The following is a 25,134-nucleotide window of genomic DNA, read 5'->3' as shown; positions in this document are numbered from 1 at the left end:
AGGAAAACTACTTGCAAGTGGCCACCTTAAATACCTTTTCTCATGATTTGATACACCTGGCTATGAAGTTCAAAGCTCAATGAGGTTACAAAACCAATTTAGTGCTTCAGAAAGTCAGTAAAAAGTAGTTAGGAGTGTTCAAATCAAGAAAATGATAAGGGTGCCCATACTTTTGCACTGGTAAAATTTTGTTTAAATGCAGATTGCACGTTTTCTGTTAGTACAATAAACCTCATTTGAATCCAGAAATATAACTGAGTCCATCAGTTATTAGATATATGAAACTGAAATAGCTGTTGCAAAAACCAAAATTGTTATAAAGAAAAAAGGTTAACATTAATAGGGGTGCCCAAACTTTAACATATGACTGTATATCATTTGCCCTTTTAATTACTGATTGTGTACATAATTGATTACCATATATAAGTTGATTATTGGGGACTCATAACCATCACAATTATCCGGCAGTCCAACACAGCCAATAGATGGGGCAATCATATGTGTGGGTGTGCATTTTAACCTTAATAGACCACCAATTACTTCTATGTATACACATGAACAATAGGTACAAGGGTATAGCAGAGTATTGAGACATGGGGGTTGGGAATTGTGTGCAGGCAGTGCATATATAAATGGGGTCGAGATGGAGGTGGTAATCCTGAAAAAGAAGGACGGAGTCCTTTGAAACACATCGATTTGCTTTTTAGCCCCAGCGACGCTCTGTAGCCTTAGTGACGTCACATGCTACCAGGCACTATCGGCCATTTTTTCCTTCTGCCAGTAACCAGGGATGCCACCGGCCAGGGCGCCCCTGGCTCTGCACAGCTTCCCCGTGCTCTCCCACCGATACATACTGCAGTGACACACTCCACCAACCCACCTCTATTCACATATGCGGACTGGATCCTACAACTCATAACTTAGGTGAACGGGAAGCGGGGTAAGCAGCAAGCCGCACGGGTTGCATCAGACCTCTTGCTGTGCACATACCCTTTGGGCATCGGACCCAGCACAGGTCACGATTGGCATATCTCAAACTGGCATACCTAGTTTGGTTCAAATATTGGCAAAGGTATATTTAAAAGGACCGCATGTACCACATGTCCTTTTGTGAACCAGTGAATGCACTGACACACTCCCTACATCCACATACATTAACATAGATATAAGTGTGTTCTGAATTGCATTTTGGTTTGGCCACTATGCACATTCTGAGTGGGGTGCTCACCTACTCAGTGAGTATTCATATTTTGATCATATACCCTAAAGCATGGTATCTTTTTATGAATATTTTAGTTCTCTAAGATGTTTGGGGAAACATTCCTGCCTATTTCATTCAAAAACTGTGTGTAAGGCCGGGTGCCCATGATCTGGAACTAGCAATGCTAGTTCTATTGAACACAGGTAAATCCTCATGTGTTCACCGAACCATGCAGATTTACCACTTCCAATACTTTCCATTGATGCAATTTCTGGTCTGGAAATATGCGCCGCATGTCAGTCTCCACGGGTGATCTGCAGGTGTTTGTGGAATCATAGTGGACATGGGATTTCTTCAAATCCCATACACTTTGCTGTCACAGCTGGCTGCTGCTGGTTTGATGCTGAATAAATATGCAGTATCAAACAAGCAGCAGTTCCTGATCGTGGGCACGTACCCTTAGTGGGCATAGAAAAATTGATATTTTGATGCTGTTTTGAAAGCAAATGGGTGGTCACTCCAAGTATTGCGCTCATTTAGATTTCTCTTTTGTTCACTAACTTTTTATTTTGCTAAATGATGAAAAAGAACTAATAATATTTCTAGTTTTGCAAGCATTCATATTTTGCAGTATTTTTTCCACACCTACCAAAAATCTTTGCACAGTGCTGTATGTTTATGAAAGTTTGGATTTTTCTTAAGGTCCATTTACACTGCAAGGTATTTGAATACTCTTGCAGTCCAAAATAGGCTGCTAATCACCTGAAGAATCAGCAAAATGTGAAAAGATATTTTGTGCAGCACAAAAGATCATCATTCTAGGCATCACATAATCCTGTGTAAACAGGACTCCCTGCTGCTGAAAACAATAGCAACCTACAGGTGCTTCTCACAAAATTAGAATATCATCAAAAAGTTAATTTATTTCAGTTCTTCAATACAAAAAGTGAAACTCAGATATTTGATTGAGTATTTACAAACAGAGTGATCTATTTCAAGTGTTTATTTCTGTTAATGTTGATGATTATGGCTTACAGCCAATGAAAACCCAAATGTCATTATCTCAGTTAATTATAATAATTAACAAAAAACACCTGCAAAGGCTTCCTAAGCGTTTAAAAAGGTCCCTTAAGCCCCGTCCCACATAGCAATCTCGCTAGCGAGATTGCTGCTGAGTCACAAATTTTGTGACGCAACAGCGATCTCACCAGCGAGATCGCTGTGTGTGACACCTATCAGCGACCAGCCCCCCTGCCGGTATCGCTGATCGTTATTGGAAGGCCCTGGATATTTTTTTGATCACTGGTCTCCCACTGGCCAGCACGCATCGCTGCGTGTGACAGGTGGGAGACCAGCAATCAGCGCGCTGGTAACTAAGGTAAATGCAGGGTTTCTAAGCAGCGTGTGGTGCTTAGAAACCCTCTGTGTACCTTAGTTACCAGTGCACTGATGCAGGGAACTGGTAACCAAGGTACACATTGGGTTTCTAAGTGACGCGCGCTGCTTAGAAACCCGATGTGTACCTTAGTTACCAGCTCCCTGCATCAGCGCGCTGGTAACTAACGTACACAGTGACGCACCCGCTCGGCATCGCTGGTGCTGACCGCTGGTGAAGCTGCCTGTTTGGCAGCTCACCAGCGATCATGTAGCGACACATTAGCGATCCTGACAAGTTGATATCGTTGTCGGGATCGCTGGTGAGTCGCTATGTGTGATGGCGCCCTTAGTCTGTTTTAGCAGGCTCTACAATCATGGGGAAAACTGCAGATTTGACAGATGTCCAGAAGGCAGTCATTGACATGCTACACAAGGAGTCATTGCTAAAGAAGCTGGCCGTTTACAAAGTACTGTATCCAAGCATATTAATTGATAGTTGAGTGGAAGATAAAAGTATGGTAGAAAAAGGTGCACAAGCAACTGGAATAATCTCAGCCTTGAAAGGATTGTTAAGAAAAGGCCATTCAAAATTTTGGGGGAGATTCACATGGAGTGGACTGCTGCCGGAGTCATTGCTTCAAGAGCTACCACACACAAACATATCCAGGACATGGGCTACAATTATTACATTCCATGTGTTAAGCCATTCATGACCAATAGACAACGCCAGAAGCATCTTTCCTTGGCCAAGAAGAAAAAGAACTAGACTGTTGCTCAGTGGTCCAAGGTGTTGTTTTCATAAGAAAGTAAATCGTGCATTTCATTTGGAAATCAAGGTGCCAGAGTCTGGAGGAAGAGTGGAGAGCCACCCAATCCAGATGCCTGGAGTCTAGTTTGAAGTTTCCACAATCAGTGCAGGTTGAGGGAGCCATGTCATCTGCTGGTGTAGGTCCACTGTGTTTTATCATGACCAAAGTCAGCACAGCCGTATACCAAGAAATTGTAGAGCAGTTCATGCTTCCCTCTGCCGACAAGCTTTTTAGAGATGGAAATTTAATTCTCCAGTAATTCTTGGCACCTGTCCACACTGCCAAAAGTACCAATACCTGGCATAAAAACAACAGTATCACTGTGCTTGGTTGGCCAGCAAACTCGTCTGACATTAATCCCATAGAGAATCTATGGGGTATTGTCTAGAGTAGTGTTTCATAAAATCCAGTCTTCACGGACTCCACGGGTCATGTTTTCAGGATTTCCATAGAGTTGCACAGGTGAGAGAATTCCTGATGCTTTGATGATACTTCCACCATCTGTGCAATAATAAGGAAATCCTGAAAACATGATCCGTGGGGTCTGTGAGGACTGGAGTTTGGGAAACACTGGTCTATTGCAAGAAGAGAGACAACAGACCCAACAATAGAGACTAGCAGAAGGCTGCTTTCAAAGTAACCTGGGCTTCCATAACTCCTCAGCAGTGCCACTTGCTAATCGCCTCCATGCCACACTGCAATGTTGCGGTAATTGAAGAAAAACGAGCCCTGACCAAGTATAGAGTACATTTACTGAACATAGATTTCAGTAAGCCAACATTTTGGATTTTAAAATCATTTTTCAAGCTAGTGTTGTAAAATATTCTAATTTCCTGATATTGTCATGATCCAGACCAGGGTTGGAGTCCTGTTTTTCCTTTTTTCTGGTCTGGTTATGTAGGGGTTAACCTTTCTCAGTCTGGGTTCAGAATTGCTATTCATCACCGTTGCTTCCTACAGGCGATGTTAGTTATAGTTTTTGCCTAGGGCTGCTGTAGCTGACTCTGATTGCTCTGAATGGTTCTGCTACGTTTGCTATCTGATCCTGTGCCTCTGTTTTCCCCTATTCCCATCCTGACTCAGTGTTTCCCTTTAGTGTGCTGACTCCCTGGTTTTGACTTGGCTTGTATTCTGACCTGCTTCTGTCTTTTGTCTTTTTATAATCAGAATCCTTTAAACAGAACACATATTTTTTATAAGAAAATCAATCCCTATACCAAGTGGTGAGGGGCGCTATTTCAGAACAGGATGCTCCCATCATTCATGAAAACAACAAAAAGACAAGCACGATATATCCCATAAAATTATATCAAATTTATTAAGAAAGATATTACATAAAATATTAAATAACAAACGTCACATAAGTTGACCAAGTCCATAGACAATTAGCACAGATGTAGAATACATTGGCCCCAGTAACATGTAGTGGATAGAAGAAGATGATGAAGTAGTAAAAAAAATTATTTTTTTTACATATAAAGTGCTAATGCTAATGCAATTTTTTGTTCCCAAGTATCAGAAAAAAGAAGGGGTTCACCAATCACATGATTATTTATATATTAAAGGTATCAGAGGGATATAGTCACCAATTAAATTATACGGCGCATATCACTTTAAGGGAAACAAAAAAACTGCACAATAAAGTCTAACTTCTTACCTTATCCATAGTAACCACCTGGGACCACCGCACTGCGTGCCCCAATGCGCATTTCACATGGGCTTCCTTGGGGGGCTGTTACTACTTCATTATCTCTCCCTATACACTACATGTTACTAGGGCCAATGCACTGTGCTAATCATCTATTGACTTTGTTAATTTATGTGATGTTTGTTATTTAATAATATTTTATGTAATATCTTGCTTGATAAATTTGATGTAATTTTATGGAATATATCATGCTTGTCTTTTTGCTGTTTTTGTGTCTTTTGTCTTTTATCTTATCTGCTTCCGACCGATGCTGATTACCTGGCTTGTCTCTGACAGTGAGTTTGCTTATTCCTTTTGTACTGCATTACAGTATAAGATTTGACCCAGCTTGTTTGACTATTCTGCTGCCACCTGTTGTAGCCTCACTGCTGCATTGCAGGCCAGCTCTGTTTAGGTGCAGTCCTGCTCCCACTCTACTGCCATCTTGTGGAGTCTGCACCGACCTGCATTGCAGAAGCATGATAGATATAATGACTTTTGGGTTTTCTTTGACTGCAAGCCATAATCCTCAACATTAACAGAAATAAACACTTGAAACTGATCACTCTGTTTGTAGTGACTCTGTATAATATATGAGTTTCACTGTGTAAATAGGTTATTAAATTACTCTGATCTGTAACTATTTTCTGTTTGGTGGTTATTTAATTTAAACACTAGATAACTAATGTACAGATTCATTTCAAGTATTATATTTTATGTTAATAATGTTTTTTCATATAGTTTTTTAATTCATATAATTAAAAAAATATATAATAAGGAAATAATAATATAAAATATTATCTTTTCCATTCTTATTATTTTATCTTTCCTTCTAAAGTATGGAAAAAATAATACTGTATTTTTAATGTGTCAAATGGGGGTCTGTCTTACAGTCAAAATTCAGCTTACTGGGGGGAATTGTCAGTGCTTTTGGAACATGGTCACAGGTGGTGTTTGGTGGTCCAGCGATATGACTGCCATCCCAGGCTGGTGCGGCAGGTTCGGCGATGCTCTGTGGTGAGGGGGCTGTGCCGGCATTTTTTGAAAGCCCGGAGGCCCCGCACATCCATTGCTGCAATGCGGTAGCCTCTGGGAAAATGGCCACCAGGGGTGGCACAAGTTCAGATAGAGATCTTGGCAACGAGATCTCGGTGCCGAGATCTCAATCTGAGCATGTGCCTCCACCGGCGGCCATTCTCCCGGAGGCCACCGCATTGCATTTTTTGGGGCCTCCGGGCTTTCAAAAAATGCTGGCGCAGCCCCCGCACCACAGAGCAACACCGAACCTGCCACACCAGCCAGGGAAGGGAGTGTGATCATCATCCTGCAACGTCAGAACACCGCAGAATCGCCCGACTCCGGCTGCTACCACACTACTTGTAAGTATATTCCAACTATAAGATGCACCCCCATTTTCCCAAAAACATTTTTGGGAAAAAAGTGCATCTTATAGTTTGAAAAGTACAGTAATTTCTATTTATTAATCTATATAAATAAGTTACAAAAGCAAGTAGAAGACTATCTGTGTAGGCTCTGTTTACACTACTGTTATAGTCTCCTTAACAAGTATACCAGATCAATTTTTTTAAAGCACAGTTAATGCTGATGGATATCTTTGACTAAGGCTAGGTTCACATTTGAGGTTGCGTACGCAGCGTATCATCTGCAACCGCAAACGCATGTAAAAATGCATGTAAACGCATGCATGCGTTTGCGGTTGTGGACGATTGGCAAGTGCTATTTTCCTAGCTAATTTTTTAATGTACACAAGCCACACCCAATGGGCGTGTATTATGTAAATTCTTGCATATGCAAATGCAAAGCGTATGCATGTGCTTGTGTACGCATGTGTTCCCATATACTGTAATGCGTTGTTTAGTTGCATTCCTTCCTCAAGCGTCTGCATGCGTTTGGAAGCGGCAATTTGCCGCCTCCAAAACTGCAACATGCTGCGTTAGCCACCCCCGCCGTACAACCCGAAACAACGCATGCGTAAGCAAACGCGGTCGAATGCATACAAATGGATGGAGAAAGATAAATGTTGTGAAGAAGAAACGAAGAGTGGTGGTCATGGGGGATTCCCTGTTGAGAGAACCAGAGGCCGCTATCTGCAGACCGGATATAACCTCAAGAGAAATGTGCTGTCTTTCAGGTGCAAAAATTAAAGATGTGTCTGACCGGATATCAGGACTCTTCAGACCTACTGATGACTACCTGCTACCTGCTAATACATGTGGGGACAAATGACACAGCAAGAAACAACCTGGAAACCATCTGCAGTGACTTTGAAAACTTAGGTAAGAAAGTGAAAGAAATGGGAGCGCAGGTGGTCTTCTCTTCCATCCTCCCAGTGGATGGCCATGGAACAAGGAGGTGGAATAAGATTCTGCAGGTGAACAACTGGCTACGTCGATGGTGCCATCAGCAAGGATTTGGATTTCTGGATCACGGAGTAAATTACCTATAGGATGGACTACTTGCTAGAGATGGGGTGCACCTTACGAAGACTGGAAAACATGTATTTGGAAGTCGCCTTGCTACACTTATAAGGAGAGCTTTAAACTTGAACAATGCAGGAAGGGAAGCAAAAGGCCAGAAAAAGCCATACACCTGACAAATGCTATTAAGAACTCTGCTATTAGAAGTGGAAAGGAAGAACAAAGACAAAAGAATCTAAATAATAAAAATATTGGAGAAAGAGAAACCAATCACAAACTAAAATGTTTCTATACTAATGCACAAAGCATGGGCAACAAACAAGGAGATATGGAACTACTAAAGCAGGAAAAGAAATATGATGTCATTGGAATCACATAAACTTGGTGGGACAATACACATGATTGGAATACAAGGCTAGAAGGATACAACTTATTTGCAAGAAACAGACTAGATAAACGAGGAGGAGGTGTCGCATTGTACGTTAGAAACACGTATATCTGCACAGAGATTGAAGTTTCAGAGACTGGGAGTTCTGTGGTAACTGTTTGGGTAAGAATACAAGGACAGAACAGTGGAAAGGACACCATTGCAGGCATTTACTATACAGGCCGCCTGTGCAAACTGAAGATATGGATGGACTCTTTATGCATCAAATGGCCGAGTTCTCCAAAAAATATGACATAGTTGTCATGGGAGTTTTCAACTATCCAGACATTTGTTGGGAATCTCTCTCAGGCAAAACTAATAGGTCAAGAAAATTCTTATCCTCTCTTGCTGACAACTTTATCTTCCAAAAGGTAGGGGAGAAAACAAGGGGAACTGCTACCTTGGATCTAATCCTTATAAACAGGGAGGAAATGGTTGAGGAGGTAAAAATGGCTGGGACCATAGGAGGTAGCGACCATGCTATTTTAGAATTTTGGATAACTAGAGGAGAAAGACCTGTGAAGACTCAGATTTCAAGGTTAGATTTCAGAAAGGCATATTTTAAGGGATTCAGAAAGAGAATTGGAGGGATCCAATGGCTGGATATCCTTAAGGACAAAATGTCCAAGAAGGATGGGAAATCTTGAAAAATGAAATTCTTAAAGCACAATCGTTAACAATTCCGAAAAGAGAGAAGAATAGGAAACATTTAAGGAAACCAGGATGGATGAACACAGAACTTAAGCACATGCTAAAAAGGAAGAAAGAAATGTTTATAAAATGGAAAGAGGGAGGCATATCTAAAGAAGAATATAATGCTGTCTGCAGAACCTGCAGGGCACAAATCAGATTATCTAAAGCTGACAATGAATTGAGGCTTGCAAGAGACGTCAAAATCAATAATAAAGGATTTTGGGGATATGTCAAAAGTAAAAGAAAAGTCAAAGATGCTATAGGATTTTTACAGGATGAAAATGATGAAATGGTAAGACAGGATGTTGAGAAGGCTGAACTTTTAAATTCCTATTTTGCATCTGTTTTCTCTCAGAAAGGAAATGTAGCATCAACTATTCTTCACTGTCCTATTAAGGGAATAGAAGAATCCAGGATATCTATAAACAGAAATATAGTGTGGAAACACTTAGCTAACCTAAATGAATTCAAGTCTCCAGGTCCAGATGAATTACACCCCAGAGTATTGAAGGAGATAGCAGAAGCAATTTTTGAACCGCTCTCCATAATCTTTGAATATTCGTGGAGAACAGGAAAAGTCCCAGAAGACTGGAGAAGAGCAAATGTTGTTCCTATCTTCAAAAAGGGGAAGAAGGTGGACCCAGGCAACTATAGGTCGGTGAGTCTGACTTCTATACCAGGAAAGATCTTTGAACAAATTATTAAACAACATGTATGTCAGTACCTGGATAAGAATGAAGTGATTAAACAGAGTCAGCATGGGTTTGTAACTAATAAGTCATGTCAGACTAACTTAATTTCCTTCTATGACAGAATCACTGATGGTGGATCAGGGAAATGCTGTAGATATAGTATAAAGCATTTGACAAAGTATCTCACACAATCCTTATTGAAAAAATGACTAAGTATGGAATGGACAAGGCAACTGTTAGGTGGATTCATAACTGGTTTAGTGATCGGACCCAAAGAGTGGTCGTAAATGGCTGCACATCCAGTTGGAAGAATGTCTCAAGTGGGGTACCACAGGGCTCTGTCCTGGGCCCTGTATTGTTCAACATCTTTATCAATGATTTAGATGAAGGAATTGAGGGTAAACTGATTAAATTTGTTGATGACACAAAGCTAGAAGGGATAGCTAATACTAGAGAAGAGAGAGAGAAGATTCAAAAAGATATAAATAAACTTGAGCAGTAGGCAGCAACTAACAGAATGGTTTTTAACAGGGAAAAATGCAAAGTACTACATCTGGGCAATAAAAATAAAAAAAGCATATACCGAATGGGAGGAATAGGGCTAAGCAACAGCACATGTGAAAAAGACTTGGGTATACTAATAAATCACAGACTGAATATGAGTCAACAGTGTGATGCAGCAGCAAAAAAGGCAAATGCAATTCTAGGATGTATTAACATGAGCATACAGTCTAGATCACGTGAAGCCATTATTGCCCTTTACTCCTCTTTAGTCAGACCTCATCTGGAATGCTGTGTCAAGTTTTTGGCACCACATTTTAAAAAAGACTTGAACAAACTGGAGCAAGTTCAGAAAAGAGCGACCAGAATGGTGACCGGTCTGTAAACCCTGTCTTATGAGGAAAGGTTGCAGGATTTGGGAATGTTTAGCCTGCAAAAGAGAAGACTGAGAGGAGACTTAATAACTGTCTTCAAATATCTCAAGGGCTGTCACATTGCTGAAGGATCATCTTTATTCTCATTTGCACAAGGAAAGACTAGAAGCAATGGGATGAAACTGAATGGGAGGAGACACAGATTAGATATTAGAAAAAACTTTTTGACAGTTAGAGTGATCAATGAGTGGAACAGACTGCCATGAGAGGTGGTGAGTTCTCCTTCAATAGAAGTCTTCAAACAGAGGCTGGAAAGACATCTGTCTGGGATGATTTAGCGAATCCTGCTTTGATCAGGGGGTTGGACCAGATGGCCCAGGAGGTCCCTTCCAACTCTACGATTCTATGATTCTAAACGCATGTACCTGCATCCACAATGTTAAAGATAGGAAAACATGATGCATGCGGATGTATGCGTCAGAAACGCTGTGGACACAACCACAAATGTGAACCCAGCCTTATACAGCAGACTAAGCTACTTTTGATACAAAAACACTTAAACCCCCAAAAGGACAGATTATGAATAGAGCCTCGGATGGATTTTTCAAGGATAAATCTTGCTAATTTATACATTATGCACATCTTAAAATGGTCAAAAAATCTAATTGGGATAAAATGTAGAAATCAATCTTGCCTTTTTATAATTATGAAAATCTGATTTATAGAAAAACATTTTAGGTTTATATGTATAAAGAAAAGAAAAATAGCTCTAAAAAATTCTTTGTCTTAGCTGCTGACAACTGCTGCGTATAATATTGCAAAGCACATCTTGAACATCTTTCATAGCTTAGCTTTCACAATTGATGCACAGTTCAGTGTTGTTGTGGTATCTGTGACAGTAGTCTTGTAAGAAATGTTGTTTAAATTCATTCCACATTTTCAGTGGATTTGTAGGTGATCCAAAAGCACAGATGTAAGCAAACATCTCCCAAAGTTGCATGTTCAGAACATTGCCATCTAGTGTAGTATTTCTCCAGACACTATCCTCCATTAATAATCTGAGTGCTAAGGCAGCATCTTGAAAGGTTTCATGTGTAATACCAATGACAGATTTAAGGTTCTGAAAACGTATTGCTCCTTTTACATGTAATAACAACAAACATAAATAATAGCGTTCTTGGTCTTTCAGACTAACTGTATACAGTCTTCCTATTACAGTGTGGACTCTTTGCTTTCTGTGTTCCCATATGCCATGTTTCTAAACATAGTGTTCCGGAATGTCTTTGTAATAATATTGATGTGCATTAGGGTCAATCTTACTAAGTTTAAATTACGCCATGAGTGTTGAATTTTAAGTAGTTTTTGTTGTATGTTGTCAATGGGATCATCTTGATGAAAATATAGTGGCTGAGAGTTAGGTAGATGTACTGCTTGGTGAATAATGGCATCAGATTGTTTATGCATAGGAAAAGCAAAGATTCTCCACGCAGCTTCTGCTGCACTGACGTATTGTGAATTGACAAATTGGTTTGTTTCATCATGTCGGAGGTTTTTTGAGCTATTTCAATATTAGCCTTGTCATGTCCGTTGAATATGTATTTAAATAAATACTTGACACTTTGGATGCTAGCACAAATGCACTCTATGCATCTAGATAAGTTTCTTGGAGGGTCTAGTTTCCAAAATGGTGTCACTTGTGGGGGAGCTCCAATATTTAGGCACACAGTAGCTCTTCAAATGTGACATGGCAACTGCTAAATATTCCAGCATATTTTCCATTCAAAAAGTCAAATGGCGCTCCTTCCCTTCTGAGCCCTGCCGTGTGCACAAACAGTGGTTTATGACCACATATGAGGTATCAGTATACTCAGAAGAAATTGCCCAACCAATAATAGGATCCATTTTATCCTGTTGCCCATGTGAAAATGAAAAAATTGATGCTAAAAGAAAATTTTTGTTGGAAAAATTAAAATGTCCATTTTTATCTTCCTCGTTGCTTTAGTTCCTGTGAAACACCTGAAGGGTTAATAATCTTCTTGAATGTACTTTTGAGTAGCTTGAGGGGTGCAGTTTTTAGAATAGTGCCACTTTTGGGTATTTTCTGTCATATAGACCACTCAAAGTGATTTCAAATGTGAGGTGGTCCCTAAAAAGAATGGTTTTGTAAATTTTGTTGCAAAAATGAGAAATCACTGGTCAACTTTTAACCCTTATAACTTCCTAACAAAAAAAGTTGTTTCCAAAATTGTGCTGATGTAAAGTAGATATGTGGGAAATTTTATTTATTAACTATTTTGTGTCACATAACTCTGGTTTAACAGAAAAAAATTTCAAAATTTAAAAATTGCGAAATTTTCAAAATTGTCACTAAATTTCCATTTTTTTCACAAAATAAACTAAAAAATTATTACCTAAATATACCACTTACATGATGCCCAATATGTCACGAAAAAACAATCTCAGAATTGATAGGATCCGTTGAAGCGTTCCTGAGTTATTACCTCATAAAGGGACACTGGTCAGAGTTGCAAAAAATGGCCCGGTCATTAAGGTCAAAATAGGCTGGGTCATGAAGGGGTTAAAGCAGTTGATTTTCTGTAAGGAAATACCAATACCCTATTCTCCTCAATATTAGGAACAAATGTTACATCTAAAAAATCAATTTGTGACTTCTCAGAAAAAACAGTAAATTGGAGATTAGAATCATTGTTGTATAAATATTCAAGGAAAAACTGAGCATCATCCTCCATATCTTTCAAAAGAAAAAACAGATCATCTATATTTCTTCCCATCCAGACCAGATTGGGTGTGAAGATATATAGATAAAGTTCTCTTTCCAGGTTGCCATTACAATATTAGTGAGTGAAGGGGAAAATTTTGCCCCCGTACTCACACAGCTGATCTGCAAAAAATATCTAGCGTCAAAACATACAATAATTATGGCTCAAGAGAAATTTGGTTGCTTCAAGTAAAAAATCACATAGAACCTCTGAATAGCTACTATATTTCCTGAGATAGAAAGATAAACATTTAAGAGCTATATTATGGGGAATAGAGAGATACAGACTAATTACATCACACGAAAACCATGTGAAATTAGCCTCCTATTTTAAAGTCAGTGAAACTAGTGGTTGAAGATGTGCATCCACCCACTCACCCAGCCTTTCACCCAGTACACCAAACCCTGCCACTATAGGTCTCATGGGAGGTGAAAATATATTCTTTTGAATCTTTGGCAGGGAATGATACACTGGTATGACAGGATGGTCCAAATAGCAGTTTTTTTTATTTTTTTCATCCAAAGCTCCAATTGTTACACCTTCCTGGAGTAAATTTAGAAGTTCACCATTAAATCTCACAGTGGGATTCTCTTTTAATTCCAAATAAACATCCGGATTCTCTAGATCTCTAAGGTTTAGAATTTTATATGATCCAGCATTAATCACCACAATCGCCCCACCTTTGTCCGCATTTCTGATTAATAGATCTTTATTCTGTGTTAATTGATCTAACGCTATTCTTTCTTGTCTGCTTAGATTACCCTTGGATTTTTTTGTATTTTTGCTCAATTCATTTAGTTCCAATTCAATAACCTCCTGGAATTTATCCAGGACTACTGGTCAGGAACTTAACCAACTGATCCCCAGGTTTTTTATCAGTCATATCCACATCATATAGATCCTTTAATGTCCTCTGTTCTTCAAACATCAGTAGTTCATCTTTTTTCCAGGAAAATTCCATATTCAGCTAAGTGTCTGTTGTTTCTAGAGTGCTGTTGTCATTAATGTAGTGACAATTTAAAGGTAAATTCCATGCAAACCTATTGATATCCATAATGGTTTGGTACAAATTGAAGTCCTTATTAGGGGAGATGCCCAATCCCTTTGATAGCAGGGATATCTGGGCTTGGGAAAGCACATAGCTGGAAAGATTCCAAATCCGGATATTCACCATCTCCGGTTTTTGCCTCGTGTCTGGTAACCCCCTCCCTTGATGCTTGCGCCCCCTCCTCCTCTTCCTCCATTTTTTCACCTCATTGTATCCATATCCACATTGCTCACATTAGGTTTGACTTTGGGATTATATATTGCAGCACCTGCACTGACTAAAATGTCTGAAGCTTCATCTGACGAATTCACTGATGATTGTTCTGAAGTTGAAAAAGTTACTTTGGGTTGAGCAGAAAGAGGATTTTTCTTATTATTTTTACCTTTTTGCGGCTTTCTGAGAATGGGACGAGGGGTTTTATTCCACTCATAAACCATATTATTTTTTTACACAAACAAGAAGTATTCAGCTCACCCCTCTTCACTCCTGATCACACCTCCGACGCACGGAAACACCCTGACCCGGGTGTATAGTGCATGCACAACATAAAGAAGGATTTTTCCAGCGTCTCCAGGAGATAAAATAATAATTGCTTTATTGAGAATATAAAATCTTCATACCATCAGGTAAAAACGACATAAAGAGGCGTATGGAGGGGAGCAATTTCCTACGCGTTTCACCCTGAAAGGGCTTAATCATTGAATGCGTACGCATTCCATGATTAAGCCCTTTCAGGGTGAAACGCGTAGGAAATTGCTCCCCTCCATACGCCTCTTTATGTCGTTTTTACCTGATGGTATGAAGATTTTATATTCTCAATAAAGCAATTATTATTTTATCTCCTGGAGACGCTGGAAAAATCCTTCTTTATATTGTGCATATTATTTTTTTAATCCTCCAAATCTCGTTTAAACTTTCTTTGCTTTGTTTCAGTTATTGTGTTTTCAAGTTTAGTTAGATTTTTATCCATTTTTCTTTGTAGTTTTTAAAATCCTCATTATTTTGAAAGGATGTGGTCTGATCTTGTAGAGATTTATTCATGGTTTTAATTGCGTTTAATTCTTTTTCTTCCTCTTCAATGTTGAGGTGAATAAAGATCCATTGAACAGTTGCTTAAAATAGCCTCCCATTTCAATCTGAACACTGATAATTTGTAGTTCTTAGTTTTTTTTATTCTTAATCCTCTGGGGATCATGTTCTTATCTGCATAGATGCTAAGTGAATTGTGATCCCACCAGAGCTTGAGCTCCTTAGGGGCCCATCACACATAGTGAGATCGCTAGCGAGATCGCTGATTTTGTGACGCATCAGCGAGCTCACTAGCGATCTTGCTGTGTGTGGCACGCATCAGCGGCCGGCCACCCCTGCCGGGTATCGCTGATCGTGCAAGAGTGTCCTGGGTCAATTTTAGATTGCTGGTCTCCCACTTGCAAGCACGCATCACTTGTGGCAGCGGGAGACCAACGATCAGCGAGCTCCCAGCGCTGTAAGCAGACACTGGGAGCTGGTATTCAAGGTAAATATCGGGTAACTAAGCGTGTGTGCGCTTAGTTACCAGCTGTGTACCTTGGATACCGGCGTGCTCGCGCTGGGAGCTGGTATCCAAGGTAAACAGCAGGTAACTAAGTGCTGCACGTGCTTAGTTACCCGAAATTTACCTTGGATACCAGCTCTCAGCGTGAGCACGCTGGTATCCAAGGTACACAGCGGGTAACTAAGAGACGCGCACACTTAGCTCCCGATATTTACCTTGGATACCAGCGTCCTCGCTGGTCCTGATCGCTGGTGTGTCTGCCTGTTTGGCAGCTCACCAACGATCATGTAGCGATGCACCAGCGATCCTGGTTGTATCGCTGTTGGGATCGCTGGTGCATCATTTGGTGTGACGGGACCCTTACTCTTTGCAGATTCCAGCTTTCTCATAATGGTAAGTATATACATTCTATATATACATATATATATATATATCTTTCATTAACAATATTTCATTGTTTGCCTTTCATTGCCTCTTTGCCTATTGCTGCCTGACAATGAGTTAACTGAAGATCTGTCTTTTTCCTTTTTCTGAGCTCCTCTCATCTGATTTATTTCAACAAACCACATCAGTGTTAAAGGTATTGGAAAACAAAGAGCATTTAAAAAGCAAATGGTGCAAACATTATAATGAAACCCAACTTATAAAAATGATGTTTATCCTCCCAAAAACATGCATTAAAGTGAAGAAAGAATTTTAGTTCTCCTTTAAAGCTGGAATCACAAATGCAAACTAGCCAAAGTAAAGAACATTTACAATAGAGATCAGTACTGACACTTTTTCTTTTTTATATACTGAATATTTAATTTCATCCATATATATTATAAGTTATATGACAAGCGAAATACAAAAATGTCTACATAGAATAAATATATTTGATTTTACCTTGGATACTTTGTTGGCCACTTCCCGTCCTAAAGTTAACCCTTGAACAAATGTTCGAGCTGCCACAAAAGCTTTAGTAACTTGAGCTTTCAGCTTTCTAGGGACTTCCCCAAATGGCTTTAATTGATCAATGTATTTGCTGACACATTCAAGATAGTCTTCTGAAAAATGGTATTGAGGATTTATCAGCTGAAACATACGTTCCAGCAGACGAGCCCAGAAATCATTCAGCATTTCTTCCAGGTTGACATTTCCACCAGTGTAGTAAAGTTTTAGTTCAGTAAATAAGTCCTGGAATATTTCTGAGTTCTGTGTGTAAAGCAATCCATACGTCCTTACAAATAATTCATGAAGAGATTTTTCTGCATTCTCCAGAAGGGATTTGAAAAATTCTAAATAAAATAAAATAAAAAATAAAATTAATATTATAGCGTAAATACGATAATAATGCTTAGGAAAAAGTAGTATTAGGCTAGTTTCACACTAGCATTTTGGCCCACAGCGCACAGTGCCACTAAGCCCCGCCCCCCTGCCACGCCCCCTCCGGTCATCTCCACCTAGTATCGCACATAGCTGCATGCAATCTGCACACCCTATCTTTAGCATAGGGTGCGCAGAACCATGCGCTGGCCGTGCGCTAGTAGGATTTTGTGCGCGCTGTGCCCTTTTGACGGTGTGCCAATGTGCGCCAAATGCACCATGTTGCATTTTGGTGCACTCAGCGCACCATCAAAAGGGCGCAGCGCACGCAAAATCCTACTAGCGCATGGCCAACGCACGGTCTTCACACCCTATGCTAAAGATAGGGTGTGGAAATCGCATGCAGCGATGTGCGACACTAGGTGGAGATGACCGGAGGGGGTGCGGCAGGGGGCGGGGCTTAGCTGCGCCGTGCGCTGCGGGCCAAAACGCTAGTCTGAAACTAGCCTTACAAATTAAACTGTGACATATAAATATCAAAATAAACATTTTTAGATTGTAATAAAAAATATTTTGGCTATTGAGTTAAAATTTGCATGCATTAACTTGTTGCAAACTATGTTTCAACCTTTTCTTTTTTCCCTAAAATATAACCTAGACTATATAATTCTGCCACTTTTTTATGAACGTACGCAATGTAAATTGGAAATTTGATTACTTCACAATTTCAAAGATTGATTTAAAATCTGTCCAATTGTTTAATCCTATCCATTAAAACAAAAAAAATTTTTGCACCATATAATTTGGTCAACTCTGTTTTTTGAAACATGCATGGTATGTAGGTTTGAAGTCATCTAATTTAAGAAAATTCCTAATCTTATAATAAATAATAGTTCTTGTAGTAGTTATTCTATCCACAATACCAATTTTAAACTCCAAATGTATGCCATTGTAGATACTAAAGAAATGGATTTTGTATTGGTTTCATATGAATAGATAGATAAAATTATTTTCTCACCAAAATTTTTTATAAAGTGACGGTCCATTAGATAAGTCCTTGTGAACTGCATTAAAGTCATTAGTTAAAGAGATTGTCCGGTCTAACATGAAAAGTCTGCCATCACTATTAGACTTCATAATGTAGATGTGTAATTTATAAACAGGTGGTATCAAACATGCCTGTCTACTATTTGATGGGGTGTGTGACAGAGAGCACGTAGCGACGATTGACCAGTAAACAATCAAAGAAACTTTATTGTGACACCTGGAGAATTTTCAACAGGACATTCACACAAACTTTAAGGAATGTAACTGTCACGGGGGCTTAGTTCAACTAAGGCTGAAATACCCGGGGCCCCTGTGGTGTCCCTTTTACTAGGGGAAACCCTGTCTGACCCTCAACCCAGGGTTTTTGCTGAAGGTGCAAATGCCTGAGCCTCCGACCTTTCCTTATCTCCTGCTCAGCCCTGCACTTAACCCTCCACCCTCCACCCAGTGAGGAGTCACACCACCAAAGCTCCCACACAAATAATGACAGACAGGGAGAACTTAAACTGCACTGCGCCGCACACACACAGGAATAAACAGTAATGTGAACAGGGCACAACTAAACACAAATATGGGAAGGAGAAAGGATAACGACGGATCATACGACACCAGATATGAATCTCTCTCTCTTGAACACCTCCACTCCAGACCGGAACCACTTGGTATGAAACACAAGCTATAATCGGCGACGCCCATATGCCAGTATGACTATTTAAAGACCGTGGGCGTGACTAACCTTCCAACCTGGTCTCCAGCAGGATTAACCCCCGAGAGCCTGAAGATCAAACCGGCGCCACTGAGGCTATAGTGGCTGGAGGTGGAACTACCTCTGCCTGCCGGATGCTGTGGTGTGAACAGCGTCCGACATGACAGTACCCCGTCTTCTACGAGGGACCCCAGGGCCCTCAAGACTCATAGGACCCGGCTTGTCCGGATGACGACGGTGAAAAGAACTGACCAGCCGATCCGCATGTATGTCTGAGGCTGGAACCCAAGACCTCTCCTCTGGACCATACCCCCACCAGTGCACCAAATACTGAAGAGTACGGCGTACTACTCGAGAGTCCACCACCTTGGCGACCTCGAACTCTAACTCGCCATCCACCATGACTGGAGGTGGCATCGGCGTCGTGTCCACCAAGCCTACCACCTTTTTCAATAAAGCCCTGTGAAAAACGTTATGTATTCTGTACACCGCAGGAAGTTCCAACCGATAAGCCACTGGGTTAATGATGGCAGAAATCCTAGAAGGCCCAATAAACCTTGGACCCAGTTTTAAAGATGGGATTTTGAGTTTTATGTTCTTCGTAGCTAACCACACCCATTCACCCACACACAGGTCCGGACCTGGCACGCGTCTACTGTCAGCCACCCGTTTGTACCTGGCACTCATGCTCAACAAACGCTGTTTCACCCGCCTCCAGACTGATGACAATTGGGCTCCTAGCTGATCCTCCTCCGGGACACCCCCGGAGTCACCCTGACGTAAGGTACAAAACTGAGGATGTTGACCGTACACACAAAAGAATGGAGACTCTCCTGATGACTCTTGGCGGTGATTATTTAATGCGAATTCGGCCAGAGGAAGGAAAGTAGACCACTCCTCCTGGTTGTCGGACACAAAGCATCATAAATACTGTTCTAGATTTTGGTTCATGCGCTCAGTTTGTCCATTAGACTGTGGATGAAATGCCGATGAATGTGACAACTTGATCCCCAACCTAGAGCAAAAAGCTTTCCAAAACCTCGCCACAAATTGCGTACCCCTATCAGATACTATGTCAGACGGTACTCCGTGGAGTCTGACCACCTCCTTCACAAATACCTGAGCCAACGTCTTAGCATTGGGCAAAGAGGACAACGCCACAAAATGCGCCATCTTTGAAAAACGGTCAACCACCACCAGGATGACCGTGTTCCCTGCCGAGGCTGGCAAGTCAGTGATAAAATCCATGGAGATTTCTGTCCATGGCCTATTGGGTACCCCCAGAGGCTGTAGCGTGCCAGCAGGACAGGTTCGGGGTGACTTAGCCCTAGCGCACGTGATGCAAGCTGCCACGTACGAGACCACGTCCTGCCGGATTTTGGGCCACCAGAAACGACGCGATACCAGCTCAAAGGTGCCCTTCACCCCTGGGTGACCAGCCAGTACCGAATCGTGGTGTTCCTTCAACACCTTAGGCCGAAGATGCAGGGGTACAAATGATTTGTTGGCGGGAAGTCCTGGTGGTACCTCCTCTTGGGCCTCGGCAATCTCCGCCTCTACCTCAGTCGTGAGAGCCGAGACCACTACCCCTTTCTGGAGGATGGGTACCGGCTCTTCCCGAGGTTCTCCCCCCGGAAAACACCTAGACAAAGCATCCGCCTTGGTGTTTTTAGCCCCGGGACGGTACGTCACAAGAAAATTGAAACGAGTAAAAAACAATGCCCAGCGAGCCTGCCTAGGAGACAGACGCTTGGCCGACTCCAGGTAGAGCAGATTCTTATGGTCGGTGATAACTGTGACCTGGTGAGCCGCCCCCTCCAAGAAGTGTCGCCATTCCTCAAAAGCCAGTTTGATGGCCAACAACTCCCTGTTGCCGATATCATAATTCCGTTCAGCCGGCGACAGCTTCTTGGAGAAGTAGGCGCATGGATGCATCTCGCTCAAGGACGAGCCTTGAGACAGTACTGCCCCCACTCCCACCTCCGATGCATCAACCTCTACCACAAAAGGTTTAGACACGTCTGGTTGCACCAGAATGGGGGCTGAAGCAAAACTATTCTTCAGACGCTCAAATGCACGTATAGCCACCTCAGGCCAGTTCGCCAGATCGGCACCCTTGTTTGTCATGTCCGTGAGCGGTTTGGCGACAGTCGAAAAGTGTTTTATAAATTTCCTATAATAATTCGCAAACCCAAGGAACCGCTGGAGTGCTTTCAGACTCTCCGGCCTCTCCCATTGCAACACCGCTTGCACCTTAGCGGTGTCCATTTTAAAACCGGCTGCGGACACAATATATCCCAAAAAGGGCAACTCCTGGACAAAAAATAAACATTTTTCCAGCTTAGCATAGAGCTGGTTCTCCCGGAGCAACTGTAACACCTGCCTAACATGCTCCAAATGAGTGTCCCGATCACTAGAATAAATGAGGATATCATCCAGGTATACAATCACAAATCTCCCCAGGACATGAGCAAATACATCATTAATAAAATGTTGGAAAACGGCAGGCGCGGTGGTCAACCCAAACGGCATAACCAGACTCTCAAAATGACCCTCAGGAGTGTTAAACGCCGTCTTCCACTCATCCCCCTGACGGACCCTTATGAGGTTATACGCCCCCCTGAGGTCCAGCTTGGAAAACCATTTCGCCCCCGCTACCTGGTTGAACAAATCCGGGATCAACGGCATTGGGTAGGGATCACGGATAGTAATCTGGTTTAACTCTCGGAAATCCAGACACGGGCGTAACCCCCCATCTTTCTTCTTAATGAAGAAAAACCCCACGGCTACAGGCGAGGACGAAGGCCGGATGTGACCTTTGCTCAGACTCTCCGCGATGTAGTCTTTCAGAGCTTGTCTCTCAGGACCAGAAATATTAAACATCCTGGCCTTAGGTAATTTGGCCCCGGGTTTTAACCTAATAGCACAGTCATAGGCTCTATGTGGAGGCAGTTCTGAGCAACCCTTCTCAGAGAAAACATCCGCGAAATCCTGCAAAGCCTCCGGCAGGCTGGGCGTCACGGCGGACACACATGTGGCCAAGCAATTGTCTTGGCAGAAACCACTCCATTGTACTATGTCCTGAGTTTTCCAATCAATTACCGGGTTGTGCCTGGACAGCCATGGAAAACCCAGGACCATTTGAGCTGGGAGATTACGGAGGACCCTACATGTAACCGACTCAGAATGCAGGACCCCAATGTGGAGTTTCACCTCTGCCACAAACTCAGTAATCTCCCCTTGAGGGAGGGGAACAGCATTAATGGTCACCACCTGTATGGGGTGAGGAAGTTTTTCGATCTTAAACCCGGCGGTGTGTGCAAACTCCTCATCTATGAGATTGGTGGCGGAACCGCTATCCACAAACACTGATATAGGTAGCTCTCTGCCGGCGATAATAACCTTGGCAGGGAGCATACATTGAGATACCATCATGGAGGATATGCATACGCTCAGTTGGGTCTCCTCCATACCCTCTGAGCTTAACAGTTTTCCGCCGGTGTGACCCTCTTAGGTAGTACCGGGCAAACGTTAACATAATGACCTCCTTTACCACAGTAGAAACATGCTCCGGGCTTCCGGAATCCCGGAGCGCGAGGCTGAACCTGTGCCACGCCAGCAATCTGCATAGGTTCAGGGGACTCATCTACTTCAACGACACCTGCACCTCTGTTTTCCCCCAGAGGTAGCGTCTCCTGTGCCCCCTGATGAAAACGGCGATCAATACGTATCACCAAACTCATGGCAGACTCCAATGATGCCGGAGTCTCATACATCAGGAGGGCTTGTTTCACCCTCCCTGATACCCCATGAATAAACTGGCTCCGCAGTGCTGGGTCATTCCACTGTGTGTCTACAGCCCAGCGGCGAAATTCCGAACAATAGTCTTCTGCCAAGCGCTCCCCCTGGCGGAGGGCGCGGATTTTAGATTCCGCTAGAGCCAGTCGGTCAGGGTCATCGTAAATGAGCCCGAGGGCAGAAAAAACATTATCGACCGAATGAAATGTAGCAGAGTCAGCTGGTAAGGAAAATGCCCATGCTTGGGGGTCACCACTCAGTAATGACAACACCAGCCCTACTCGCTGGGCCTCATTACCTGAGGATATTGGCCGCATGCGGAAGTATAATTTGCAGGCCTCCCGAAATACGACAAATTTGCTGCGATCGCCTGAAAATCGTTCTGGCAGCGGAAACTTCGGCTCTGCACCGATACCTGCAGATGCTGTTTGCACCTTTGCTACTACCAGGCCCTGCTGCTGAACTGCCCCTTTCAACTCGGAGACCTGTATGGACAGCGCCGCCAACTGGCGGGTTATGGAATCTAATGGATCCATGGACTCCTGAAAAAATGTGGGCCGATTATAATGTCACGGGGGCTTAGTTCAACTAAGGCTGAAATACCCGGGGCCCCTGTGGTGTCCCTTTTACTAGGGGAAACCCTGTCTGACCCTCAACCCAGGGTTTTTGCTGAAGGTGCAAATGCCTGAGCCTCCGACCTTTCCTTATCTCCTGCTCAGCCCTGCACTTAACCCTCCACCCTCCACCCAGTGAGGAGTCACACCACCAAAGCTCCCACACAAATAATGACAGACAGGGAGAACTTAAACTGCACTGCACCGCACACACACAGGAATAAACAGTAATGTGAACAGGGCACAACTAAACACAAATATGGGAAGGAGAAAGGATAACGACGGATCATACGACACCAGATATGAATCTCTCTCTCTTGAACACCTCCACTCCAGACCGGAACCACTTGGTATGAAACACAAGCTATAATCGGCGACGCCCATATGCCAGTATGACTATTTAAAGACCGTGGGCGTGACTAACCTTCCAACCTGGTCTCCAGCAGGATTAACCCCCGAGAGCCTGAAGATCAAACCGGCGCCACTGAGGCTATAGTGGCTGGAGGTGGAACTACCTCTGCCTGCCGGATGCTGTGGTGTGAACAGCGTCCGACATGACAGTAACATGGCAACTAAAAATTTACAGATCCAAGAGTGCCCACTGGTCCTCCAAGGAAAATTACTCATAGTAAGGCCATGTTTACACATTCAGCATTTGGTCAGCATTTTACATCACTATTTGTTAGGCAAAATCTGGAGCTGGTGAAAAATACAGCAGTGGGGACGTGTTTCTATTACACTTTTCCAATGATTGTTCCACTCCTAACTTCCGCCTACAAATACTGATGTAAAATACTGATCAAATACTGGCCTAATACTTTGAACTCCCCAAATCTAGCAGGAAAGCCAAGGCAAGTGACAAGTATTAAATGGCAGAGGATCTCCAATTTCTGTTTGTTAATGCAGTGATACTAGGATATAGCCACAGCAGCAGATCCTAGCACTTTTGTAATTCAACACACAATAACCACAATCATGTTTTTCATTTTTTTATCTTCCTCTTGAGATCAACCAATGAGTGGACAGAGACGCATACAACCCACCCCTTAACACATCCTTTAAAAATGTGAAGGTCAATGAAGTCCTGTCTCCTGAGAGTATGCCATCCCTCTGCAGAGAGTAACATTAAAATACAGCATCTCACCAGGTGTAGGACAGGGAGGGATAATGGAGGACATGATTACTTTGTTATTCGTGAATTCAGACTTTGTATGATACATTGTTACATACTAAATTAAATGAGAGCATGGAATCATATTGACGAGGAGAAAAAGAGCACTGGATATTTCAAATTAATATATTAATTTAAGCAAAACCTGAAAAACCTGAGAACCTGAAAACTCACCTCTTCAAGAAAGCTTTCAACCTGCAATGACGCCGCTGTCTCCTCACCAATACTGGAGCTACCGCCTCACCAACACCGGAGCTGCTGCAAACCCCCAAGCTACAGTCTCCATCCCCACCATCCTGTAGAATGTAAGCCCGCAATGGTAGGGTCCTCTCCCCTCTGTTTCAGTCTGTGATTGCTAGCTTGTTTACTGTGATATCTGTAATTTGTATGTAACCCCTTCTCATGTACAGCACCATGGAATAAATGGTGCTATATAAATAATAATAATAATAATAATAATAATAATAATAATAATAATAAACAACAAAAGTAATTAAAATGCCTTAAAACATTCTCTCTCTTGTTATTCTGGCATTTGGCAAATAAAAATAATTATTTTAATCCCAATTGGCCTAAAATGGAAAAGGTTTATTCTGATTTCATGTCAAATATTGAGAAAAACATGCATGAGTCTTATATAATGCATGTAAACTTCTGGTTTCAACTGTATATCAGTACTTAATGAAGATCACCATCATTATCAATTTTTGATCTATCCAATAAGTTTATTGTCCTCCTTAAATTTCATCCTCCTTATGAGCAAGGGCTTGGAGTTATTCCTTGACAATGCCTGCTTAAAGGCTATCCTGAGGACAGAATAAGCAAAACCCATAGAGAGAAGCATGTATTTCAGGACTGTGTGAAAAACACTTGTCTGTTTCAGCAATTATGTTTTACTGTCAGGTATTGCACTTTGAGTATACATATTTTGA

At 42.0% G+C, this 25,134-nt stretch overlaps 1 protein-coding gene across 2 annotated transcripts in view; it reads right to left on the bottom strand.

Annotated features, from left to right (window-relative positions):
• GPC6 (glypican 6) overlaps nt 1-25,134 on the bottom strand; it is a 1,398,086-nt gene that overhangs the window by 853,892 nt on the left and 519,060 nt on the right. For both annotated transcript variants that reach the window (XM_073580450.1, XM_073580451.1), the window contains exon 3: nt 16,447-16,838. In XM_073580450.1, the coding sequence (XP_073436551.1) occupies nt 16,447-16,838 (392 nt within the window). The remainder of the gene's footprint in view (nt 1-16,446; nt 16,839-25,134) is intronic.

Source organism: Dendrobates tinctorius, unplaced genomic scaffold (genome assembly GCF_039654945.1).
Source record: "Dendrobates tinctorius isolate UK_male_01 unplaced genomic scaffold, ASM3965494v1 ptg000064l, whole genome shotgun sequence".
Taxonomy (NCBI): Eukaryota; Metazoa; Chordata; class Amphibia; order Anura; family Dendrobatidae; genus Dendrobates; species Dendrobates tinctorius.
The sequence above is the reverse complement of the archived record's forward strand: the minus strand, read 5'-3'. Positions and strand labels throughout refer to the sequence as shown.